The sequence below is a fragment of the Apis cerana genome, linkage group LG2 (assembly GCF_029169275.1).
Source record: "Apis cerana isolate GH-2021 linkage group LG2, AcerK_1.0, whole genome shotgun sequence".
Lineage (NCBI taxonomy): Eukaryota > Metazoa > Arthropoda > Insecta > Hymenoptera > Apidae > Apis > Apis cerana.
In genome coordinates, this window is record NC_083853.1 from 6,637,141 (window position 1) to 6,664,797 (window position 27,657).

Genomic DNA, 27,657 nt, shown 5'->3' on the forward strand with positions numbered 1-27,657 from the left:
CGACCATTAAAATAAAAATTCACGATTGCGCGAACACGTAAATAAATCCAATTAAACGAAATTGATAATTTGTTATTAATATTATTAATTAATCGAGAAATTCGTGAAATTAGAAATATTTTTATAGGTGGAACCCAAAATTGAACTGTAATAAATAGAGCTCTATCTTAATTTTTTAATACGAGAAATAATTCTCAATAAAAAAAAAATAAAATATTCTTTCAACTAAATTTTACAATTGCTAGAAATTAATTGCTTACCTTATAATAAACTCATATTTTTCATTTGCTTGAAAAACCAATATATCCGTGTATATTCTTCAATAATTGTTTAAATATCTTCTCGAACTTTTGAGATGATAATATTAAGAATATATTCTTAATTCTTCGTCCAAGTCAATTGCTGCAAATTAAATATCATAACTTCAAATAAATGTTCTGAAATTTTCAAATACAAAATTATAGCAAATCATCAACGCAACCTACCCATCTCTGTCTCAATCTTTGTAAAAGTATCTAAAAGTAAAAGAGCGTTTCACACATTCCATCCTGTCACCCTTCTTGCCGATACAATTTTATCTTATTCAGTTATCTCCTTGCGCATTGAAAGTAATCTCCTCGTTCCCAACAGAGATCCGGAACAGGAGACTTCAGCAAGAGGCACTTCAGCATCTCATCCAACTGCTGCCAACGCCGAACCGCGAGACTCTTTGGGCACTTTTGAACTTCCTCAACGTGGTGGCGGCGAACAGCGAAGATCAAAAGAACGAGAGGGGTGAATGGGTGGCTGGGAACAAGATGGACACGACCAACTTGGCCACGGTGAGTAGTGGATTCGAACAGTTGAGTTGAAATTCTCGTTCTGAATTTAAAAGAAAAGTTTAAAAGGAATAATCTTTGTGAGATTTTTGGAAATTCTTCTCGAAAGTGATTCGTATATTGGATTCCATATATTTTTCAAATAGGTTTTATTGGTATTCAATCTGTTTTGATTATTATTGTTGTGTTTTGATTATTATTATTTTTTCGAAGGTGTTCGCCCCAAACATCCTCCACTGCGTGAAGCCAGGGCAAAGGTCTGAGGTGTCCGCGGAGAGGGCAGAAGAAAGGATAGACGTGATAAACGTGGTCAGAGCCCTTTTGGAACATGCCACCACGTTATTTACAGTGCCAGCAGCCCTTCTGGACGAGGTCTACTTGCACATGATGGACACCCATCCGGCCGATTTGGATCTTGCCCTTTCTCGACGTGTCGAAGAGTGGGTATCTGAAACGGAATGACGTTTCTCTATCTTTAATCTTCTATCCCAGAAAGATATCTTTCTTAAAAAGAATCTTTGGTGACAACGTTTGACTTTGTCCAGATACTTTGGTGTCTTAAAAACCTTCTTTCAAAATTCCACGAATCTGTCAAAACTATGAAACTCGTTCACGATGTATCTTTTATTGCACATTAATTTCCAAGTATATTTCTTGTCAAGTGAATTCGAAAAAAACCATCAAAAAGAAAATTTACCATTCTTCGTCTTTTCGCGACGAACGACGTTTCGATCCTCTCTCAAAGATTTTTAATCCGATCGAGAGAGCCCGTGGCAAAAAGCCAGCTCAAGAGTTGGCGCGTATATCAGATGGATGGAAAAAGATGACGGCGTGGATTTCGTTTGGATATTTCGCAGGCAATGCGGTGACGAGGTGGATCCATGCAGCGAGGCTGAAAACTTCTCGGTCGAGGAGACGACGCTTACGACGTCGACAACGACCACGGCCGGGACCACCACCTCGACCAGAAAGGTAACCAGATCCAGATCGAACGAGATTATCCCTCCACCGTTTCGCGGTATCGCTCTGACGTCTTCAAGATCGTTTTCGAGATCGAGAAAAGATATGGCTCGACTTCAAACAGGGATAAACTTCTTACCCTGTATCTGCCTCTTTCTCTTATTTTATTTTCTCAAGTTGAAAAGACAAAAATGAGTCGAATTTAAATATTTCTGTATTTCTTACTGACTGGCGAAATTTTATTTCTCTAATCAAATCGTTTAAACTTGTTATTGCGTTAATTAAAAGAGTCTCGTTCTTCGGCAAATTCGATGCCAGATCTTGATCCTCAATTTAATCGAGTGAAATTTGAAATTTTCAGTAACGAAATCGTGTAAAAATAAGTTCATTCTGCGAAATTAATTCGATTGAATCTACGAGTGTTCGGACGAAATGGATCCACGACTCAGCCAATGATCTTCAATGAAACTGGGTCAATTTCGATCGTTAAAGGTATGGACCAGGGAGCAGTGTCTTCATCAGACGGCAGGCGTGGGCGGTGATATAGGTCCAAGGCCGAGGCGGCCAAAGAGGCCTGGAAGCCGACGAAAGGAGGAGGGAAGGAGCAATAGCGTGGACAGCGGGTCGAGCGAGGATCCAGCTGACCCGCGAAGAAGATCCTCGCCTATGGTGATCACCGCCAGCCTCACCATACCGATGTCCGGAGCGTTCACGTTGAACCTCGACGATCCGGACATACCTTACATCGAGGAGACTCCGAAGCAGCCTAGCGCGCCTCCAAGAAGGCAGAGGCAACGATCGATTTCCGGTTGCAGCGAAGGTATCGCACCCTTCTTCCTCTAATTTAATTCCATTTAAGATACCACTTCTCGACACACTTTCTGAAATACATTTTTCCAAACTCCCTCCATTTCCCGTTCTTCCAAGAACAAAAAGAAAAGAAAAATGAAGAAGAACGGATTCAATGAAGATGATTGATTGATTGGAGCAGGTGGAAGGCACGGAAGCGACAGCGCCGTGGGCTCTTCCGCCACGTTGTCGGGTGACCAGGTGCCGAGTTCTCCACCCTCGTGGGCGTCATCGCCACCGGCGAGCCCCGACAGCGCGGTGACCGCCGTCTCCTACATCCCCGACCAACAGGCCGTTCTCCAAAGGGTGTCGTTCACGACGTCGAGCGAGGTGCGCCAGGTGACCAGGTCGAGCAGCAGCCAGGAGACGTCGAGGAGCACCGCGGCCCCGTACACGCCGAGCATCACGAGCATCGGCGGTGCGGTTTTGAGGTGAGGGAATCCTGATTACTCCTACGGGCGGCTATGCGGCCTTCCGTGCTGGCAGGAATTGGATGATCTTGATCCGTGCCACCGTTCTGGTATTCGAGCGAAACATCTGGGACAGTTCGTTCACCCTCCCTCGTGAATCTAGCGCAACGTACCGTGGTGCATTCACCTTGATATCTCGCTATTCGATTGCTCGTTGCTAGGTTACTCGCGCTTTTTTCCACGAGCTGCTTCATTGTTGTTCACTCGCTCGTTACTTTTATGCGCTGACTATTCCGAGTTTATTTTATTCTGTTATTTTATTCTGTTACAGTTTTACATTTTTTGTGCTTTTCTTTTTTTCGGTGCGTTAGCCGTTTTATTATCGTAAAAGTTTCCTTGGATAATGGATAATTTGTTACGGAGGATAATTTGTTATAACGATATTAATATCAAGAAATTCAAATTAATTCATTCTTTCTTAAAAAAAGAAAAAGAAAAGAAAGGGATCAATTAGAAGCATCGCGCCTTTTTTCAGGTCCAAGACCGCCGATATCGAGAGGATGTTGCAGATTTCCAGACCGGATACCGGGATCAGCCTGTCGCAGCAGGCCAAGACCACTTCCTCATCCTCCTCGGAGAGCAAGAAATACACGAAGAGGCGCTACACGGATTCCAGACACCAAACTCGTCACATCCCCGATTCCGACACGTTGGCGGGGAAAAACACTGTCTCGGTTTCGTCCTCGTCCTCCGTGACAATTTCCTCCGCGTCCTCGGCGGCAGGCGGGCAAAACCAACGAGGTGGGGCAGCGCAACCGGTCTGGAAACGACGGGAACTCATCTCCAGCGCGCCCAAAGACAGGGAGGGCTACTTCTGAACATCCCCGGTCGAATCGAATTTCCGTGGATCGCCTCTTTTCAGAAGACCAACGTTTCTTTCCCCGGAACACAATTTTTTCGTATCGATTTTTTGGCAATGTTTGAAAAGAATCGAAAGGGAATATAGAATATTCCTGCATTGATAGAAAATTTGACAGGGAATGCAAATTGTAAAAATTGAACCAATTATCGAGATATGAACTATCGATGGAATATAAAAGACGAATATAATGGGAACGAGTGAACCATGATGCATTCAATGAAACGCTCTTTGATATAATACTTTGAATAATATATTCTTTCGATCGAATTTCGAAAATTTCGCACGTTGCTCGAACGTAAGACCATTTCAAACGTGCCTTCAATCATTAGGATTCTTCTGAAACGTTATAAATAATTGATCCTCGAGCAACGTACGAGAGAACAGATTGTGCTACAATCTCTTTCTACTTGTTACTTGAGAGATCTCAGAAACGACAGAATTTACGACAATCCACGAATTGTTCCAAGGGAAATAAAATTGAAAGAGGTCCAAACCAAGGATAGGATTCGATAGGCCAAGAAAAAAAGAAAGAAAAAAAAGTGTAAAAAAAACAATATAGTCACTGCCGATCAGGCGTGGCCTGGCAAAAGTGTTCCTCGACGCGTTCCTCGTTTCGAAAACCGAGTGAACCGTTTCGTATTCGACGTGTATTCGTGGGGTGTCTATTGGTTCCTAGACTACCGTCCTCGCGCTCTTAAAGATCTCCGTGACGAAACGCACGAAACCCTCTTCGAAAGTCTCTATCTGTCTCAATCTTTCTTTTATCATTTCATCCATCTCCACTCGTTCGCTCGAATCGAGATCAATCGTTCGAACGAGAGATTAATCTTTCTACGATGCGGTTAATTTGTACAAAAAAAGAAAGGAAAAAAAGAAAGAAAAAAAAAGAAAAGAAAAAAGAAAAAGGAAAAGGTGAAACGAATCGATCTTGTACGAATCTACGAACGTAACATTCTAATGTAGTAGCGACATCGTTAGTGGCGATTTGTAAATTATTTTTATTACTCTAGATCCGAGAATCCCCTTCTCTCTCTCTCTCTCTCTCTCTCTCTCTCTCTCTCTCTTTGTCTCTTCCAATGTAAACTCGCGAAAGAAACAGATTTGAAACTATGACAAAGGAGCGACGAATCCTCGACAAGCCAAAGTTACGAAAGAAGACTAGTCTTAAGTCCATTGAAATCTCGTGTCGGGCCATTCTATCTCTCTAGATCAGTCGAGCATTCATTTCCGTTCAAATAAAAACGAATAACGCGTCTCGTTTTATCCGTATCCTTCTTCTCGAGGCGTGGATTTCGTAGATTATTATTATTTTTGTACAGTTACAGGTATCTAACCGAACCGGGTAGCTCGTGATCAAGAAAGAAACGACAAAGGATGAGAACAGTTCAGAACAACCAACGAATCTTTTCTTTTCTCTCTCTCTCTCTCTCCTTCTCCTCCTTCCTTCACCCTTATTCGATATTCTTTCCTCCCTCCATTCGACGACATCCCTTCCGATCGTTCCGTTCTTCGTGCACGAGAAGATGCGTTGAAAGAATCCGTGTACTGCCGTGAGGGACGCGTGGCCCGAAAGACGCTGTTGTTCGTGTCGTTTTAAGTTTTCATTTTCAGTCTGTAAGCTAATAAATGAAACGTTAATTTTTTTACCACCCCGTGTCACGCTTTATTTTCCCCCTCTTCCCCTCATATGTTAAATAATGAAACGTTCGTGCTTTTCCTTTTTTCACGGTTAATCGTGAAGCGAAAACGAAGCGATGAATGTTTATCGGGATCTCGTAAATGATGGGGATGGAATTTTTTGTATGGTGGATTCATTGGCTGCGAATACGAGCAAGTGAGAAAGAAGGCTTGCAGGTGATCGTGAATCATAGAAATTCCTTTATTATCGATTTCCTCGCATACAGTCCTCGCACGATTCAACGTCGTATTGATCAGTTACAAAATTCATCGAGACACGCACAATATTCGCGATGCATCGATTTCGATAGCAAAATGTGCAAAAAAGTGGAAATACGAATTTTCCTTTTTTTTTTCTTTTTTTCCTTTTTTTCTTTCTTTAAATATAAGATTACATTTGCACGAGTAATTTATATTGTATCGATCTCACTTCAACTGTCGTTTCTTAAAGAAGACAGAGTTCACGCAAGCGCTTTTTTTTTCGAAATCCAGAAAAGAATTATTTTTTTCTTTTTCCTCCTATAAAATTTTTTAATTTTATATTTTTTCGATTTTTTTTTGTTTTGCTTTTTTGTAAATTTTCTAACAATCTTTTTATTAAACAATAATAATAACTTTTCTTAACGTGTAGAATGTTGAACACATTAATCTTGAACACGTAAGGATTATTTTTAATAGAAGAAGAAGAAATTTTCTTACGAATTAATCGAAATTATTAAATAAGGCTTAGAGAATTGGTGATCTTGCAGTATCAATTTTGTGAAAAAGAATATCATTAAGAATTATGAATAAAAATTTTTTTTTAAAATAAACCTTTAATACAGAATTTCTTTTCGATCTTTTGGATATCGAAATAATTCTTGCGTAGATCTTAAGAAAAAGACACTCAGCTCGTATGATTCGTTTCGACAAAAGTTTTTATTAACGATAAAAACGCGGATGATTATATCCACAAAAAATATAAATCTCACGAATTATCTTTAAAAAAAGATATATTTAAGAAAAAATCCCAGTTTAACTAGTGGAACGGATAAATTTCTATAATTTACTATTAAATATAATTCAAACCGACGAAATATTAATGTTCTAAATAAAAAAATCTTAAAAGAAAAAAAAAAAAAAAAAGAAACAAAAATCTTTCGTTAAAAATAATGTCGACCAAAAATCGTACAGGAAATGATAAAAAAAAATTGATTTCGATCTTCAATTCGAATTAAATAAATAAAGTATCAACAACTATGCGCACAAAGTCCTACGCGTAATAAAAAGGAAAAATAAAAAAAGAAGAAGAAGGTAATTAAAAGGAAGGGACGAAGTGAAGAAAATCATCAGTATTCGATATAAATCCTCGAATAAAAATCATAAATAACTTGGAAACTATCGACGAAAAAGAAGCATAAAAAGAAAAAAAAAAACTTGAAGAAAGGAATAGTGTCACGACACCAACAGCAACAGTAATAAAAAATAATATTAATAATTATATACTTTCTAACGAGTAAAACACACTCTCTTTCTCTCTTTCTTTTTCTCTCTCTCTCTCGAGACAAATGACACGAGCGAAACAAAATCTCAATTATATCTCGAGTACCGTGCGCGCGCAAATAATAAAAACATATACATATTTATATATTTATATAAATTTCTTTCTCATATTTATATATATATATATATATTAAAACAATTGCTAAAAAATATAAATATATTTATATATTTATATTTATATATATATATATAACTCTCACCGTTTGACGGCTAGCTGCCTACGCAGGGCTGGACGGATGCGACGCAGTAAATATTTTATTTATACTTCGTTCCTCGAACGAGGAAACGTCGAGTTAAACCTACTATGCGACGAACAAGGAGTGTACAGGGGTATAGAGAAGAGATTAGATTGAAGAAACTGGAACGAGGGGGAGAAAAAAATATGGAGGAAATGAAAGAAAAGGGAAGGGAAACTAGAAAAATGTATCACGTATCCTGCGATTGACGTGGAACGATATTATTATTGGAATGCAGATCTCCTTATTTCTTCTTCTTCTTTCTTTTCTTTTGAATTTAGCAAATAGAAGAAATCTATTTGTTAATTTCCTGACAATGCAACAATATAGAGGCGAAAGGAATGTGTGCGTGATATCTAAGTTCGAGGTGGCCATCTTGAATTTTATTTTATTGCTCGTCGACGACGAAATAAATTCGATAAATATCTCTCTCGGGTGCAAAAATAAATAAAAAAATAAATACATTTTAAATATAAGGATTTTAAGAAACGGATCGCACCTCGAATTTGATGAGATAAAAATTAATTTCATTAAGTATTCCATATATCTGCAATACATTATATATATATATAAATACTTCGCAATAACTCCAATTAAATAATTTACACCTTCCCTTTTAATGATCAAAGATAAAGAATACTTAGCGAAATTACACGATCGGAGTCAGGTATCGATTAATTCGTGCATTCCAATAATGATATCGGTCACACCAGTTCGCGAATTTAATTCTATAATATTTTCAATCAAACGAAGCCAGATTTACGGCATCGAGTTTCGATCTCACGCGAAAAAAAAAACGATAGTTAACAATCGGCATTAATTTCTCTCCTTTCGACCACCCATAATACCCATAGTAACACGCCGTTCCAACCGTGACATAAAATCAATAATTGAACGACGATAATAAGAATTATTGCTATCTTCTTTTTTCCTTTCCTCCTTCCTTAAATCATGCTCGATTTAACGCAACTGGATTTAATTAATCGTTCCATTCCCTAAATGTTTCACGTGGCGGGAAATTCGTTCACCAAATAATCGTTATCTTCGATATCGATTATAGGTGGATGCCACTTAACTCTCGCATCGTCGTCGTGATCGTCAATGCGCCGATCTTGATTAAACAATTACACGTTGCCAGAATAATCGATACGGTTTATCGTCCGATCAAATTCTATTAACCATTTGCGGTCTAAACGTGTACGTACGACACGTTGCGTGGGATGACATAGTGATCCAACAGTATATTTATTGGATGAAAGCTTGTAAAAGATTATTAGAAAATCGAATAGAAATTGAGAATCTTGCTGTTCGAATAAGATATTTGATTTATAGATATAAGATAACAGTAACAAATAAATTTATTTCTTTCGTGTGGAAAGAACGTTTAAAAAAATATTTAAAAAAAGACAAAACAAAAAACACGTTTACCTGATAATATTTAATTATAATATTGATTTAAAAAAAGTTACCTCGCAATCGATACGGTTCTGAAACAAGCCGGACAGCTTATTGCGTGAAGCAACCAGACCGCAAAGGGTTAATTTCTTCTTGTTCACGGCTGGAACCGCTGGGAACTTAAATTGTAATCTCACCGAACGCCTCACGATTGACCGAACATCTCGATCCTCGATCGATCGAGCTCTAAATCGGCATTCCTCTTCTCCTGGCGTAGACGTCTTTTCAATCACATCTTTCTTTTCAATCTAATACCAATCTCAAAAAAAAAAAAAAAAGAAAAGAAAAGAAAAAAGTAAAAACATCATCGAATAATTTAATTATTTGCTTGTAATTTAGGCGTTTGACGATATTTATGAAAAAAATAAAAAAAAAAAAGAAATGGACGAACTGTGGAACGTGAGGAAACGTTCGAATTCGAATTTCTATCGTGAATGATATCTTTTTAAGCGGAGATTTGGATCTATGTAACTTTCATGGACCCGTCAAATCGATATTGTCACATCGACTATAAATATCGTTTCAGAACAGTTTAGACAGTTTGAGAGAAGGTTGCAACACTCTCGAAGAGACGTCAAGACGTCATTGGAAATTATAACCGGAGCAATTTCCCCGCTCGATCATTTCCAACCAAGTTTATTTCCTACGTCCTCACGCTCGTCCTTTCATCACGCGATAAAACTATCGGCCCTTTCAGTCGCAACTTTTTAACTTTTGACAGAATTCTTTCGATTAAAAGGTGTCTCTCTCTCTCTTTTGCTCTCTCTCTCAGCCGGAAGTTCTCCAATAATCGAACGAACCGAGCGATTATCGGAGATTTCCGTCGATCGAAGGTTAATTAATATGTTCGTTCTTTATATCGAATCGTTTATTCGATCGAGAATCATCTATGAACGTAAGGTTTGTTCGATCGTAAAATTAAATAATTCTAAAATTCCTATTTAAAATCTATCGTTAAAAATGTACTTTTTACAAATAATAATAAAAACTTACATACGCACACATACGACATTTGCATCCACCTTAAATGATGAGCCATGAAAATTTTCTTCAAATAACTTTTTAAACTTCTACTGGAAAAACTTATATTTTAATTATAGAGGATGAGGGAGAAACTGAAACTTCGTTCAAAATGTTGCTGAAAGGCCCGATATAAGTTAATTATACGAAATTCTTAGTATCGCGATTCTTTTTCTTTTTTTTTTTTTTTCCTTCTCCAAAGGTACCTGAAAGCTAGTAGAAAAGTTCGTGGAATAATCAGTCCACAGTTCGTGCACACTTCACGCGCTTCGCTTCTTAGGAATGCTTCTTCCGACGAAGTCGACGTCGAGTCGACTCGCGTGAAAAAAAAAAAAAAAAGAAAATCATCGAGGCTGTTCCATCCTCGCTGATACACGTTAAACCTCGGTTGAGTGGGTCTGAATTCGCACTTTCTTTTGCGAACCATTTCTCGAAAGAGTGGGGCTGTGGGCCGAGAAACCGGGATTGTGAATACCGAGCGGTTTTGGCTTCTTGAGGGAGCTTCGAAGTGGCGATGCTGTGCTCGTGACGCTTCCGGAAGTCGCCACAGACGCCATCGAGCCGTTTCCGGCTCCGCCGACGTAAGGCTTGCCACTGGCGTCTGTCATCGAGATGGTGCCACCTGAAATTCGAGCGCATTTCTTTTTTGTGTAATGTTCCTTCTTTTATTTATTATTTAATTTAACAATTTAGAATTCGTAATTCTTGCTCGTGAAGTTTATTTATATATTGTTGATCGAGGGATAAATAAATAATTTGAAGAATCGTTTCTTGGAATATTTGGTTTGACTAGTTATTGAAAATTAGAAAATAATAAATTTTTCTGTTATTTAAGAATCTTCGAATTTTATTTTTCGAGAAATAAAACAAATTCCTTCCTGTGAAAGAATTTTATTTGATAAAGAGACAGGAATATAATTGCACAAAATTATCGCTATCATCGGGTTTTTCGTTCTACGAATTAATTATAACTCTTTCATATTTTTCCCGATCTTTCAATTCGTTGAAAGATTTTTGTAAAATATTTTTTATGATGATTTTTTTTATGGAGAACACAGACTCGAATCCACGAAAAATTAGACATTGCACGCTTTGCAATTTGATGAACACGCGTGTCACGTTGCGCGTATGCATCCACGTACGCGTCAGAAATATTTAAACGCACCTGCACTTTTGCTACGTGGAAATTCGTCGAGACGTTTTAATTCATCATCAAACACGATCGAGCACGATGGACACGCTAGATGGATTTTCGTTCTATGTGTCATCTGAAAGCGGAGTTATTCAGGAAGAAATCCTTTGAAAATCTTTTCAAGTTCTTTCGTTTCTTTTTTTTAAATTTGTCTGGAGATTTTTATATTTTCCTTCGAGCTTGTTTTGTTACTCTATGCGTCCCTTTATTTATTTTTTATTTACATTATTTAAAAGAAGAGATATATAAAGTTCAATTTAAATGCATATATATTTATTTGGCAACATGCATTATGAATATTCAAGTATCTTTTTATGATGGTACTATTTTATTCGTATATTTAATATGTATATTTTTATATACTTCAAACATTATTCTTTTTTCTCATTTTTCTCAATACTTTAATTTTTCTTTTATATTCGTTAAATAAAATGTTTTTAATGCATTCAAAATTTGTTGTACAATTCGCTTTAGTTTAACGTAAGTTTTATACTTTGTTGAAAATTAGTAGCTATACTTCTTCTTTTAATATAGTATCCATCGTAAAAAGAGATTTAGATATAAAATCCAATATAAAATTCAGATATATATCTTTAAAATATTTGTTATTATTGTTATATCATATTTTATAAATTGTACTACACAACCAATATATTTTTCATTAGCCATATAAATATCTTTTTCAAGTGAAAAAAAAAAAAAAAATAAAATATATTTCTAAAATTCACATAAAAAAAGATATGTATTTAAAGATTATTATTTGGATAAATTTACTCTTGCTCGAATGCTCGAAAATCAATTTATTTCTTCCCCCTGTTGAACTTTCTATCCAACTTCTAGCCAAATATTTCCTCTGTATTATTTGCCTCTTCCTGTTTGTTGTTTCTTCCTCAACAGTTATTCTCTCTTTATATTATTATATTTTCTTCTCGTACGTTTTTCTTTAACAGTTGTTTTCTCCTCCCCTTAATTTCCTCTCCCTACGATTTAACTCGATGTTTCGTACGCTTTTATTCTTGTTCTTTCCAAGTTACCCGTTAAATCTTCCTACTCTATTATCCTTTATTTCTCTAGTCTCCCACGTACTATCCTATTTAGATCTTTCCCCTTCACCTTGATTCCCATCACGTTTCACATCTGAAGACATTTCTCGGCCATATTAAGTTTCCATCAGCTGTTGGGCGAAGGCTCTTCGAGCAGTAAAATTTTCTCTCTCAAACAAGAGAATGAGTTTAAGAGAAATCTCGATTAAAACACATATTTCGACAATATTTATTTAGAGTAAAAATATTTCTATTATTTTACTTTTTTTGAGAAGTATGAAATTGAAATATTTCTTCTTTTCGAATGTTCTCTCTCTGAAACTTTCTTACAACAAAAATAATAATCTCTTTGCTTTTATTCTGTGTTCTGGCTCGAATCAAGCAAATACTTCAGGAAAACGTTAAATACAAATGCAAATATTATGATACAATCTAATTATATAACATCTCAATTAATATAATTCGATGTAAAAACATGCCAGTCAACGTGTTAATAAATATTTTCATATTATAATTTACGAAACGTTAATCTCTTAAATTTATCTGAAATATATTCATTTATAAAGAGATATATATATATATACAAGAACTCTACTACTACTTCGTCATGTATAATTGTAACCTTGAAAGTAACCAGTTTAAAATGGTGCTTCGATTCGAAGCATGTACTAGTAACTAAATGGATATATTTCCATGTTAATCACATAAATGACATTCCAATGAAGAAAAAACTTTCCTTTTTCGTCGAGAGTCGAGAGCTTTCTCTTTTGTTCCATAGAAATGTGACAGTGCAATGAATTTATAAACATTGCGCGTAAGAATGATTGAAAAAATAATTTCAATTGGAATATAAAACAAATGGAATATAAAAAAAGGTTACATCAAAGAATAAACAGTTTCAGTCTGCACGAGTTAATTACAAAGAAAGACTATAATTTATAACACGAGAGCATTGTTTATTGAGAAAATTTTTTGATCATGCGTGAGATGAATGCTAATTTCATGACGCAAAATTCAAATGAAGTTTGAAATATATATTATGATATAAAAGGATAAATGTGAATATACGATCTATGAAAGGCACTTAATTACACAGTATTTATTAGTGCAGTATTGTGTAGTTAAATTACTGGCATGACTTAATTAATTACATTCTTCGTGGCACAATACAAAAATTAAATTTAAATAATTACATGTGGTATTATACTTCATAGACAAACAAACAATTAATCGGTTAATACACATATCGATGAAATTTTATCTAAAAATTTTTTAATTCTTTTTAATGATTTAACGTAAAAAAAGTAAAAAAAATATGAATATAATACGAACGTTCTTCTTACAAAATTCTAAAATAAAATATTTTTAACTTATTTATTTATCCCAATTCTTGCTAAACAAACGAGTAAGGAAATTAATAAAATTCTTCACGTACTATCGCGACAAAGAGAATATCGAAATTCGATCGATTTAATTTGGGATGCTACACACGTATTCAACACTGCATTTTGCAATACTTTGTCCTTTGCCACGAAGTGTTACTATTGCTTCTCACGAAATCTTCCTACGATTGTGACAGAGGTCTTATAAATACGCTGGTACCCTTGAAATGCAAATGAACACTAACAAAAGAAACCCTTTTAAAAGAAACCTACACCTTGGAAAATTTTAATATTTTAATTTCTAAGTGATAAATAAATTTTTATAATCTTATTTATCGTTTTCTTTTTCAGTCTATTTAACGTTTAAAATATATAATATATAAATTGTAAAATATTTGAGATAAAAAGTATTCGCAGATAGTATTTTTTTGGATTAAATTTTTATATTTGGACAGAATTGAATGGAAAATTAATTAGAGGTTAACTCGAGTTATGAATAAATAATATATCTAAATTTACCATTCGTGGGTTGATGTTCCCGATATCCAGGATTATTTATGGTTCCTGCACGTGGATCACCGACAACCCTAATCTTCGTTGGATCACCACCTCGTCGAGCATAAATACCCTCGTACACTGCAGTGATCAGCACACCAAAGTTCAAAGCGATGGCAGCCAACTGTAACAACAAGTTTCAAATCGTATCGTTAGTAGAAGCTTCAAATTGATCGTTTATATTCAATGAGTTTGTTGGAAAAGTTATTTTTTAATTTTAAAAGTTTAAATTTTGTTGTAAATAAAAAAATAAAAGAATCGATGAGAGAATAAAAATATAAAGAAAGATAACAGAGAATGGATTATTATTTTTTTATTTTTTTTTTCAAAACGAACAGAATATTATAATTAATATTTGAGGGAATTCTTCAATGAATAAATTATATAATTTTTTGTTAATACTTTTTGTTTGATGATTTCTTTCTTTATATTAACAAAATTAAGAAGGGTAAAAAAAATAAAATGATAAATACGTTGTGTAACAATTAATAATTATCATTTCTAAAGTTTGCTTAATGAAACATCAATTATATGTATTAATATTTAATCAGGAGGTATCATTATCGTGAATAATTACTGTATAATTACTGTATAATCTTCATCAGAAGAATAATTATAATTAGTCGTTTAAACTGAATTTTATTAAATTTCCCTTAAAAAAGACATCCTTTCCTCTCTCAAAATAAATTTTTAATAAGATCATTCTCTAAAAAAAAATTAAAATAATTTTTCTTCTTTGCACGTGTACGTGAATTATGTAAAAATTAACTATTATTATAAAGATTATTAAAAATAGCAAAAACTGCAATTACGCAAAGAAGGATCAACTCCACTTCCATATCATTAATTAAATTAATTATCAGAGGCCAGATAACAACAACTCGGGCATAAAACAAGTTCCTCCACGCAGTGGATGTCACCTTTCCTATTGTTTTTGAAATTCAACATTAAAACATTTATACAAAGCATTTTCATTGTTCCTCCTCCATTGTTAAATAGCCCGTTTCCACGAAACCAGACGACTTTGTTGTCTTTTCTTGCGAAACACGATCCTCGATCGACGAACGAGGAAAAGATGGAGGAGCGAGGAGAACACACGAGGAAAGACACGTCGAAAAGGTCGAAGGCGAAGAGGAATTTAATTAAGACGTACGAAAAAACATCGAGAAGCCATTGTTTCGACGCAATAATTAATTCACCGTTGTTTTTTTTCTCCCGCAATGTCTATTAACTACCTCGAAAGAAAAAGAAAGAAAGAGAGAGAGAGAAGAAAGGAAACAGGAAAACCAAATGAACAGGTTGGGCGACAATTTGATTAATATTTCCTCCATGGTTATCCCCACGCGCTACGTAATTAAGGAGGTTCAAATGAGAAAAGCTATTGGGAGAATCGTGGTTAAATGTTACATGCAAGAAGAAAATAAGGGATGGGTATTAGATACGAAACATTCGTAAGATTTTCTAGGCTTTGTAGAACCACTTCTGCACAAATATCGTGTTGTGATGTTTGCGTAAATTACGAGTATTCGAAGTGGATTTATTTCTTTCGTGATAATTTTTTATATATGCATTGATGTGTAAATAAATGTATAATTAATTTATCAAGAGAAAGCATTAAATTTTTGAAGACTTTATTCTTGACGTTTTTTATGCTTAAATTCTATAAGCATCGTCAAGTGAAATAATTAATTGTTGATTAATTTTTATGTAGATTTGTGAAAAGTATATACAATTAATTTATAAAAGTGATTTTGAATATTCTTTAATCGAATAAAGAATTGCACAATGAATTGCAGGTAATGAAAAAATTCCATGTATTTAACGAGTTAAATTGAGGAAGAAGAAAAAGAAACGTAATCAAAGAAAACGCAGTTTTTTGCGTAAATGGTTTTACGTTGTAAAAAAAAAGTTTAAATGATTATTTTCCTTTCTTTTTTTTTTTTTTTTTTTTTTTTTTTGCATCCTAAAGCGTTTCCTCTAAGATAAAGAAACTCGAAAGAAAAGTCCATCTGTCTCTTTGCATTCCAGTTACAATTGCTCCGCAATTGTTCATCTTCTTTTTCGTTGAAGAATTAATGGCAATTATTATTGACAAGAAGAAAAGTACAAAGAAACAAAATTTCATATTTCTCGCTCCAATTTTCGCTATAAAATATTTAAATACTAATTTTTTTTCCTTTACTTATTAAAAATCATATAATATAGAAAATATACAAAAAAATTTTATATGAGAAAAATTATTTATCACTTTGGAAAAAATTATTTGAAAAATTATGCTTGTATTTCAACAACGATAGATCCTAGATTTCCATGAAAAATATTCTTGTTCAACAAGAATTTATTTTACAATATAAAAAAAATCACATTATTTAATTAAATCAAATTGATATCGTCTTATATTCCATAAGAAAGATATACATCGCATCCTTTTCATCTCAAAGTATGACAAACTCTGTAATTGTCAAATATACACGAAAAAACACATGAATACAAAAATCTTCCATGACTCAACACTCTTACAAATCGCAATCGGGATTTTACCTTGCCCTGCTTCTGTTTGTTCATTTTATCCAGCTCGATCTCGTCCTTGGCCTCCCGTAGAAGGCTTCGCCTCTTCTTTTCCATCATCTTGGATTCCGCGTTATGGTATATCCACGTGGGCCAATTGTCACGTAACACGGATAAAGATGTATTTCACAAAATCTCCATATACCATTTTATATCCATGAGTATGCCGATTTCACATGCTTCGATATTTTTAGCTCTCAATTACTCTTTCCTTCTTCCTTCAATTCAACTTAAGTGTTTCTTATAGTCGTAATTTTGCAATGAATTTTAATAAATTCAACGTGAACCTCTTATTTCAATTTTTGAAACGAATTGATTAATACGGATTCAAGTTATTCGTTATAAATTTTAAGAGTCTCTCGATCATTGAATTTTGTAATCGATCCCGCGTTTCGCTGGCCACATAGTCCAACTTTCTCTATGGAAACACAACGATTCTTACGAAACGTTCATTAAATTGTTTTCACAGTTTGTTACGATGTGGCTTCTGCTCGCCCAGAAAGAATAAGGCAATCTATTCGAATCTCACTTTTCCAAACAATTATCACTAATAAAATTCCAATGCCAATTAACAATTCACCTCACACTACTCACTGCCAAATATCGTTACCAAATATTCCATTATACTATATCCCATTTTAATTCAACGAAACCAACGATGAAAAAGGAAAGAAAAAAATGAAAAATCGATCGATAACAACAATCACTTGATTAAATTACGTATTAGACCATCGGAATATCATCTGGCGCGTAGTTCATTAATCATACACGATTAATTAGTTGGAAAATAATCTCTACGATTAATTATAGAAATGATAATGGAAAAAAGAAGAAACGAGGACAGAAATCAATCGCGTGTAAAAGTGGTATGGTAAAAAGCCAAGAACGAGGACACGTTGCTAGCAAACGATCCACGCCAAAACGTTCACTGAGGGTCCGCCAATGTCGTCTCATTGTTTTTAAAGTGTCCAACAGTCGTGGGTGCTCTGACACATACTAACTAAGTCCCTAAGGGGGGCTTAACGAGACACCTGCGAGCTGTTCCTGATCAGGTGGCCTTTAAGTATTTAATTCCTCGATCGTACGCCTATATTATACCACGTTTACACTACTACGTATATCGCAAAATTATATACGGAAGAACGATACCGCGTTTTGAGATCGATTCGATCCGATCGATCGATCAATGGAAAATCGATGGAAGTCGATAATTGGATTTGAGAAAAATTATTGAATGGACAGTTGAATAGACGATGGTGCGCGATAAATGCAAATTTTAATTCAAGGAGGATGTAACGTAATGGATATTTAATTACATTACGTGGTTGGAAATCGAGATTATGTCACTTTTCATGTTACGTAAGATTGTTAGAGGATATCGAGTTTTCGATTCTCGTGCCTTGAGAGATCTTCCGGTGATACACAAGAAATGTATCTAACTAATTTCTCTGAATTTTTTTTCGACGCGAACTTTGTAATAAATTTTTTATTATTTTATATATAGAATTGTAAAGAATTGTAAAGTGATTTGTTAATAATTGAATAATGATCACAATTATTTGCTATCTTCCTTTTTTTATTCTGTTAATGTTATTTTTATTATACGTGATCATAAAATTTATGTAATTTTAGAGAAGAAGAAAAGATTTGAATAGTTAATTTTCAATAGTTAATTTCGTTAATTCTCGTGAAACTTCATTTTAAAGTATTACGTTTCACGAATTAAGTGTGACGGGAAGAGTTACGAGACGGAATGGAAAGAAACCGAGTTTCCAATCTACATCTGTCATTCCATCAATTATTGATCACTGTTATAATAACTCGACTACGACCAAAGAGAAACTCGTCACATTGGTTTACGATACAGTATCGTCATCATCATCGTTATCGCTTGCGGTGTTCCAATAACCGCGAAATTCCTACACGTTGACACACCATCATCATACTAAATGCAAATTCGTAACACGTTTCATTTTACTGCTACTCTATCGCTCTAAAAGTATCATATAAAAATTGAATTTGGAGGTTGTAATACTAAAAGAAACATGATCAACATTTAAAAGTAATAAAATAAGAAAATGGCTCGCATAATCTTTACATTTATAATACCAAAATTAAGGGAAAATAAAGTTTTGGTTATAAAGAATGTAAAATTTCTCCTAAAAACTTAATTATCCATTTCATATTTCAATAGTTTTTTTTTCATACATATACATATCAATAAAAACTTCCCAATCTTTGGATTCTTTTGAAAGTTCTTAGGAGATCTACTTTTAACCTTATTATTACATCACATTCTCACATCCTAGAAGAATATCAGGATAATCCTTTTTTTCAATCCTATCGCAAATCACTTGAATATTAGAAAAAGGAGATTATAACATAAAGAAAATTGAATTTATGTATCCAAGTGTCTCAATTCGGCTTCTACGAGAAAAGAGATCAGCTCCATCGCGCGTATTCCTCAAGTCTGAAGTGGCATGTGTTCGAAAAGAGCCCGGTTTAATCTTCCTATTGCGTGTAACATCTGGCCTTGTGTAGTTTCGTCAGGAAAATGTCGCGATAAATCATGTTCACCTATACAAGACTAAGACTCCAAGTATCTCGTTAGATAAACCGGATGAAACGCGAAACGGTTTCACTTCCGCGAGAGAGGAGCAACAGGTTTCGATGTGGAGATACGATTTCGATTATTTTCTCTCGTTTAATCGAGAAAAAATTTTATTCGATTGGAGAAACGTACTTTACCGATCAATAATAAATTTGTTTATCTTGAAAAAAGGAAATCATGGCTCGATGAACAAGTTTAAGAAAATTGGCGAGAAAAATTGGGCGGATGAGAGTTGATTTTAAGTTGTTAAGGATTCATATTGAAGTAATTATATTAGAAATTTTTATAATATTTTTTCCATTTTTGGTTATTTTAATTTTGTGAATACTGGGAAGTAATATTTGGAGAGTATTCATAATATTATGAAAATGGGATGTTGACGGAAATATATTGCAGTAGATGATGATTGTATGGAAAAATAAATATGTAAAATAAATAAAAAAAATATTTCTTTCCACTATTGAATCATAAAAATATATCTTTCCATTTATTCTTTACTTTAAATGGAGATAAAATTTTTTAATATATTAAGTTTTTGCTTTCATAAAATATATAATATGATGATAATAATATGAAATATCTATTCTTTCGTGTATTATTTTACTGTTCAAATAAAGGAAATTCGAAGACCAATGGAAAATCGAGAATTGTAACTTTGTTACAAAGGTCGATAGAATTTAAATGAGAAATGGAGATTAAAATTAACTAATATGATCAAGACGATTTTCTGGAGAAATGGTGAGAATTTGTAATGAAATAGAAAAGCAAGTGTGAATTAGAGATATTCTGGATTGAAGGTTGAGATTGTTGCTGGAAAAATAAGCTGGAACGAAACACTGCACATTCACATACACGAAAATGATTAAATTGATAAGGAAAATATAAAGTGTATAGTGTAAAAAATTCATAGCAAAATACTGGTTTAAAACCTGAAGAACTTGCATCGACGTAAAAGTATTTATCTTGTACTTGGAATAATAAATTGGGAAGAAGCGTAAATGCTTCCTTGAAAGATTTCTTTATTTATTTATTTTTTTTTTTTCATGTAAATTTACAATTATGACACTTCATATTTTTCAACAGATCTTACGCTCTAAACTGGTTATAAAGATTAAACACTGAGACTACACTGAAACTTTGAAGTACCATTTACGTGCTTACCTGCATATAAAACGCTTCTCCCCTCGTGACAATGAAGCTGCTAGCTCTGTCATCGGTCTGTAAAGCGAACAGACTCGCTGCTACGATCGCCAACGAAGCTGGAAACAACAAAAATTCAATACTTTACATTTTTTTTTCACAACGATAAGATATCTCTTAACTTGATTAAATCAAAAGAAAAAAGATATTTTCTTTTCCACTTCTTAATTGAAAAAAATATTGAAGAAACAAACGTAAATGATAGTAAATGTGTTTTTTCAATTTTGCATAATCTATGCTTCTCCCGAGAGAGTAAGAAATTCATTCATTGAATGCGGTCGACTGCACGATCTATGAGTTTTAGCGCGTATCACTTTACGGCAACAAGATCCACCGCGGATATTCGATTCTTCGTCTAAGGGTAAGTAGGCCAGTAAGTAGACAAGTGACTAGTAATCCTACCGTGGTTGGCCTGTTGCAAAACTTTCCGACTGTGTCCTCATGCAAAACGACTTCTCCGCCTGAATTACGCTCAACAATTCTCACGTGATTCCTAGCTTACAACTACTAACATTAACAAGTAATTTTGTTGAAGTTTTTGAGCGTGAATTAATATTATATATGTTAATGGGAAAAAAGGAGGAAATAAAATAATTTATTTGCATCAAATAAAGTGATAGAAGGATGTTGAATATATTTTCATAATTTAATTTATCTTCGAATTGTATAGTTTATTGCTATTCAGTTTTTTCCAATATCGTTATTTAAAATTATTTTCATATCGAATAACATATATTTATATTAATTCGAGAGTATTTAAAGTATCAAAAATCATTCGAATGTTTTCAAATATTATTCAATATTTTTAATGTTATTACAATTTACTTTTGTTCCATTTGGATTACCTTCTCCTCGTTTATTCATATCCAATATTATATTATAAATGGATAATATTCATTTGCTTTGTTTGTTTTCAAACAATCCTCTTCCCAATAGTTTCCAATTATCAATTATTTTATTGAAAGGCTAAACGAGTTTTCTATAATAATATGCACGTATATAAAATAATTTTATGTTCAACAATCCGATTATCACATATTTAATGATCGACGGTTAATTAAAGAGAATTTCAAGTTAATCACGATTATATATCGTACGGATATAAATTAATTCTGTGCCACTTTAACGAAAATCAAATTTTATTCATGGATTATGAATCATCTACATTTTATTCAATTAAAAATGTACGAAATTGAACTTTGTGTTAAATTCAAGATTAGAATAATTTAAAATATTTGATAAGGGATGATAAATTTAAAGGCTTAAAGAATTAAGATAGAATTAATTTATATCCTCAATTTTATGTAAATTTAAGATTGAATAATTCAAAGGAGCTAAAATATAAAACGAAAAGAGAAAAAATTTAGATCTATCTAAATATCAAAGGGATAAATCTAAAATGTAAAATCTACATTCCCATTTTTAATGTAACTTAACATTACTTACAAACAATAATTTTAAAAAATTCGAATTTCAACCAAAAAGGATTAAAGATACAGAGAGTTAATATACTGCTAAGACATCTTTGGATAATTTATTTCAAAGATCAAACAAAACGCAAAGTTTGTTCAACTTCTACTTAACTTAATGGACGATCTTCAACCAATATATCTCTATTTATGTTTCAGCTTCTGGAATGATTAAATCAAGGATTGTCTTTAAAGGTATCCCTTTAACGAATATATCAACATCCTGTTGATCTATAATCCCCCTAATACAATGACAAAGGATAGATAATACATTATTCAGATATTTATAAAAGGACTGGCATTAATTTCGAAGCTTGGATAAATACTCACTGGCCAAAGTGGCGAGTGCCACTTTCCCTATCAAAGCGGTGCTGTACGAGATAATAACTCGCTTTGCCGAGGAGGCCATCGCAAGTTGTAGCACGGCAAGACCCACCAGGATGGCCAAAAGGGCGGAGGCGGTCGCAGCAGCTAATCCTGCCACCCACACAGCCACTAAAAGAGAAGGAAACCTTTCACGTTTGCCTCGTCATATTAACACGATCGATTCTTGCTTTGATAAAAAACTTTTACTGGGATAAAGGTTATTTCCTCAAGTATCTTTGGGTCTTTTTTTTTTCTTTCTGTGCATAATATTTCAACGATATTTTTGAAATTGTAAAAAAAAGAATTATTAATTCGTGAATCATCTTCCGTGATCTGTTGAAGGATTTTTATAATAAAATAAAGAATCGATAAAGAAGTAAGAATGTCGAAGTATTTACTTGATTTAATGATTTTATAATATTTCAATGATTCTTCCAGAAAATGGTAATCACGATAATTAGCAATGAAGTTGCTATTAATCTTTGAAAATTTTGTTCTAAATAATTTTTTTTTAACGAACCTTTTAAGAAACGAAGAAAGAGAATTTTAATTAACGTTATACGTGCATTAATTATTTTTGAAAGAATTTTAATCACGAACATACGTGATAAAATTTAAAATGAACTCACACACTGGTTGAAACCTGGAAACCCCTTGGCCGCATCTTTCTCTACCGTATAATAAAAGTTTGCACTGCCTCCATGGACCAAAGTATCCCTTCTCGGCTGCTGAACCAGCTGAAATAAAACATATAATAATAAGTTGTAGAATTTTAATATCAAATAATCGCCAGTGATGTAAATATATTAGCATAATCTTATCGAAACATATTTGCAATAGAAAAATGACTTGCGCTATTATATTAAGTTAACGAAAAAAAAACCTAAAAAAAAAGAAAATCTAAATTCCAGCCAACGACTATCCCACGCACGAGTTTTTCATATAATGTATACCAACACCCACGCGTTCTCTTTTCTATCGTATAACTTTTTTCTTCCAAACCAGGCAAAATGCCTAGGAACATTTCCAGGTCGCGTCAGTCACATCCCCCTAAGATCTTGGATGACCGTATTATATCTTCTTTCCACCCCTTATTCTCTGATGCTCGAACTCTTTCGCGCATCCCTGATCCTTCGAATTTATTTTATCGCGTACAAAACATACACGCAAAGATATTTATACAAAATTTATAAAGAACCGGAAATTTACACGAAATTATTTTTAACGAAAACAATTTAGATTCTAACTTCAAGAAAAATAATTATAATTTCCATCAAGGAGAATTCACACATTGTTATTCATATAACAAACCAATATCCATTTAAAAGAAATATGTGAAATTACTAATAGAAGAAACTTGAATTCTATCAAAATAAAAAAATCACTCAATCACATCGCAACGATTTCTTCCTAAGTCGTACAGAGGAGGGCCTAAAATATCATAAATCATTATTCAGAATCTCAAGTATTACACGAGAAATTGAGCAAATTTTCGGCTCGATAAATCTTTTTATCATATTAAACAGCCTATATCAGCACACAAGGTGGAAAAAAAAGGAAATATCGCAATATTTGTTGGTGGGCGAATTTTGAAACGTACGATATTTCACGCGACGAGACGTGGCGGTATTATTACTTGGTTGCAAACGGGTGAACGATGTCGGAATTTTAAAAATTGACAAAAGGCAGATGGAACGAGGAAAATAATTGGATAATTCGTTGGTCGTAATCCCTCTCTGCTGAATATTTTATGAAGATTTTTTATGAGTATTGAACGAACCGTTGTACGATATCTTATAAATATCAGTAAGAATAAATTTATAAAATAATTCAATTTATTTTATCGAATTGGGACTCATATTAAGGAACAAAAATTGGTACGAGCATTTGCTTGAAAAAAACAATTTCTAAAATGATGAATATACGAGCATTATATAGTATTAAATAGAAAATGTATCTAACAATAGGGAATCTGCTTTCCCTTAATTTTATACTATTCTATTCATGCGTTGTATATTATTGAAGTCGCTGACTCTGTTAATAGACAATCGCTTGAAGATCACTAATAATTCTCTGTCTCAGTTCTCAAGACACAGTAACATCAATCTTGAGAAGAAAAGATAGGAAACTTTCTCTTCGTCCAGAAATCTTATAAATATTTTAAACAAATCATTCGTATCGTATAATAAATGTAGTACATAATCACATCTAAGATTGATTAAAAAGTAATTAAATTTAATTGATTAATTTTCCAATTGATTAAATTCAACAGATGAATCTTAATTTCAGCAAATTGATAAATAATAATAATAATAATATAAAACATATACTTTTACATTTATTTTTCTCCTTTTATAAAAGCACGTAGAGATTCTAACAAGGATCATGCACTCCAAACGAGGAGTACAATATTCAATTTATCCATTCTTTCGCGAAATCAAAAAGGGAAAAAAAAAAAGTCTCATAAAAATCGATTGTCGCTATTATCCAATTCTTTTCACAAGGGAAGAAAAAATAAAAATATCGCAAGAATACCTCTGAAGTATCATAATTTCCGATTGGAATTTAGAAATTGATCGAAATTCTAAATCGATAAATTAAAGAAGAAACGAAAAGAAAAGAAAAGGAAAAATTGGATCGATGGTTGAATTCGTGCAAACGTTTGGAATGATTCGACACGGTGACGCGGCCTAAATTCCTTTCGAAAATCGCGAACTCGTCAAGGAGCGCGAACAGAAATGCAATTTGTCACGGCATTGTGGATCACGGCGAGTGTGTTCGCGTACAACGCGTGAAAAATCGAGTAACTGGGGCAAGAAACGTTGAACACGCGCCGGTTTGTCATTCGCATTAATGTTCTTTCCGCATCAATGTTCTCGAGAAGTTGACCATTCAATCGATCGGTCACCGTCTTAAAACAATTTTTCGATCGATTAATTAATAATCGGTTGATTAATAATAATTTCTTCTTTGAGGGAAAATAATTTTTATATCTCTAAAAACACTTATAGAATTTTTAAGTAAAACTCTCAGTTTAATTTATAAAAATAGTTGCGTTAACACATTGTTCTATATTATAATATATTTCGTTATGAAACAAATTTTTATTTTGTTAATCACGAACTGTGTATATATAACGAGGTGTAATGCTATATTATTAAATAACTAACACTTTTGAGTAAAGGAAGAAATTCAAGGGCAACGATGCAATTTATGTTGTAAAAAAATTAGTTACCATTATAATTACACCGATTTACGATTATTGTTGCATAGTTTATCCGAACAATAAGAAAATACATCATAACCAAGTATGATATATCGACATTCGTGTTTATATAACTGATATTATCTACATCGATTTGAAAAATTATTCAAGCATAAAATAATCCAAGGTGTCATTAAAATATTTATTTATCACGTTTGATAATTTCGAATAACATCTGTTAAATTATACGTATAAAAAATAATGATTTGATGAATTTTATATAGAAATTATTTATTTAAAAAGTTTATTTGCGTTTTATTACAATGTACAATTATTCAGTAGTGGATTTTAAGGTTTAGTACGAGCATTAACTAATTTCCAATTTTAAGCTTCGAGTGAATTATACGGTTTGAATTGTACAGGCTTTCGGCCTGTCTATTAGAAATTTTATCCCAACGTTTACAACCAACATTGTAACTAGGCTTTATTAGAGATGTCACTCAGGTGTATCATTATCATTATGCGTCATTTGATCTTTGATGCAACAAACAATATCAATTAAGATAAAATTCCAAAACGAATACTGCTTACACCGGGAAATTTCAAACAGTGTCCCATACGATAAATTTTCGATAACCCTTGAATCATTCGATTATTTATGACTCAGATGATATATCAGACGATGAAGAATCAACAGCCTACGCGACAACGATTGTCATTTATCGATCTTCGCAAATTGAAAGCCGACAATAAGCTATTTACTTTCTTGGGAAGATTAAAATGATATTGGATTCAACGATCCCGTTAAGTTTCAAGAAGCAAAGAATCGTTTCGAAAAAATTAAAAATTATCGATTTATCGTACTTCGAAAGGAAAGTTTCTCGTGAATTAAACGCTACGATTATCCCAATTCGATGGAAACTATATCGAATCCCAGGGGTAAGAAGTCGATCACGAGTTGTACGAGTAGGAAGTTGTCATTTGCTACGTTTACAGTCTCCAGAGATCGAGGTTATCGTCGATATCGAATTCTTCCAATTTGTATAACTATTAAATATGAAATACATGCAAATCATCTGATATTCTGATAAGATCCCAATAAGTTTTATTTAGAGAGATTAATTAACACGTGATATAATCTGGATATTATAAAATTTTCTTTTTGAACAACGATTTCTAATTTATTTAGAGCCATTAATCTGGTAGCTTTTATGAATATATATACTGAAATTTTTTTAAATAATTTATACACAGCTTTCTCAAATTTTATCATTCCATTTCTCCTTTGAATCTAAAATGTAACACCTCATTTATTCCAAAGAATCTCCATTGAGATCAACTGATGCGGCCAATTTCTCTCCTAATTCGTGAATCAAACGAATCCAACTTGAGTAAATATCTATTAAGAATGAGCCCCGTGACTAGCATATACACACATAAATATAAATACGTATCATTACATCTCACAAATCACGAAAATAAATCCCTCTATTTTTCAATTCAATATTAATTAACATATAATGTAACTATTAATTATTAAAATATTATCCCCATTCCGTATTTCTATTTCGTGTCTTTTCGATATATATTACTTAGAATGAATTTCTAACGAACGAGTTATAAATACATTTTCTCAATAGCATCTCCCATAAAAATGTATTCGTGAAATCAATTCCGCCGTTGAATTCGTTTTAATTCCCACATCCGTACGTGGAACAAAAACCGTGGGTCGATTAATTGTAACGCTATTGTCGAGCCTCGTTTCCGAACCGACATACTTGTAACCTCGCCGATTTCACCGTGTTATGTTGTAAAATTTCATACGATTCCTTCTATGTATATGTATCGTGATACTTACGAGAGATATTGTTCGAACATTAAATCATATTGAAAATTGTCATGACAATTTTATAACAATTTTTTTTATCTATTATCTTATTTAAAGAAAGTCAAAAAGTGGAATAATTACGAATTTACGTAACGTTGTTTTTTTAATAAATGTTTGAACATGTGCTGAACATATTTCCATCTGTTCAATTATATATTTCATTTAGTATATACAGAAAGATATGGAAAGATATGAAATTTAATATAATCTAAAATAAGGAATATTTTTCTGACCATTAAATTTCATAAACATTTATTTCCGTTACCGAGAAATGTGATATAATATTAAT

General features: G+C 33.0%; 2 protein-coding genes across 3 annotated transcripts in view; one reads left to right on the forward strand and one right to left on the reverse strand.

Annotated features, from left to right (window-relative positions):
* The window catches only part of LOC107996815 (uncharacterized), a 32,365-nt gene extending 26,757 nt beyond the window's left edge, over positions 1–5,608 (forward strand). For both annotated transcript variants that reach the window (XM_062071966.1, XM_062071967.1), the window contains exons 8-13: positions 631–821; positions 1,032–1,258; positions 1,676–1,790; positions 2,271–2,598; positions 2,770–3,058; positions 3,573–5,608. In XM_062071966.1, coding sequence (XP_061927950.1) covers positions 631–821; positions 1,032–1,258; positions 1,676–1,790; positions 2,271–2,598; positions 2,770–3,058; positions 3,573–3,915 — 1,493 coding nt within the window. In that variant the 3' untranslated portion in view covers positions 3,916–5,608. The remainder of the gene's footprint in view (positions 1–630; positions 822–1,031; positions 1,259–1,675; positions 1,791–2,270; positions 2,599–2,769; positions 3,059–3,572) is intronic.
* Positions 5,609–5,807: 199 nt separating this feature from the next.
* LOC107996870 (uncharacterized) overlaps positions 5,808–27,657 on the reverse strand; it is a 49,772-nt gene continuing 27,922 nt past the window's right edge. The window contains exons 2-6 of the mRNA XM_017055174.3: positions 22,905–23,012; positions 22,240–22,404; positions 20,402–20,499; positions 14,026–14,185; positions 5,808–10,511 (exon numbers count right to left, since the gene is read on the reverse strand). Of these exons, the coding sequence (XP_016910663.1) occupies positions 10,267–10,511; positions 14,026–14,185; positions 20,402–20,499; positions 22,240–22,404; positions 22,905–23,012 (776 nt within the window). The 3' untranslated portion in view covers positions 5,808–10,266. The remainder of the gene's footprint in view (positions 10,512–14,025; positions 14,186–20,401; positions 20,500–22,239; positions 22,405–22,904; positions 23,013–27,657) is intronic.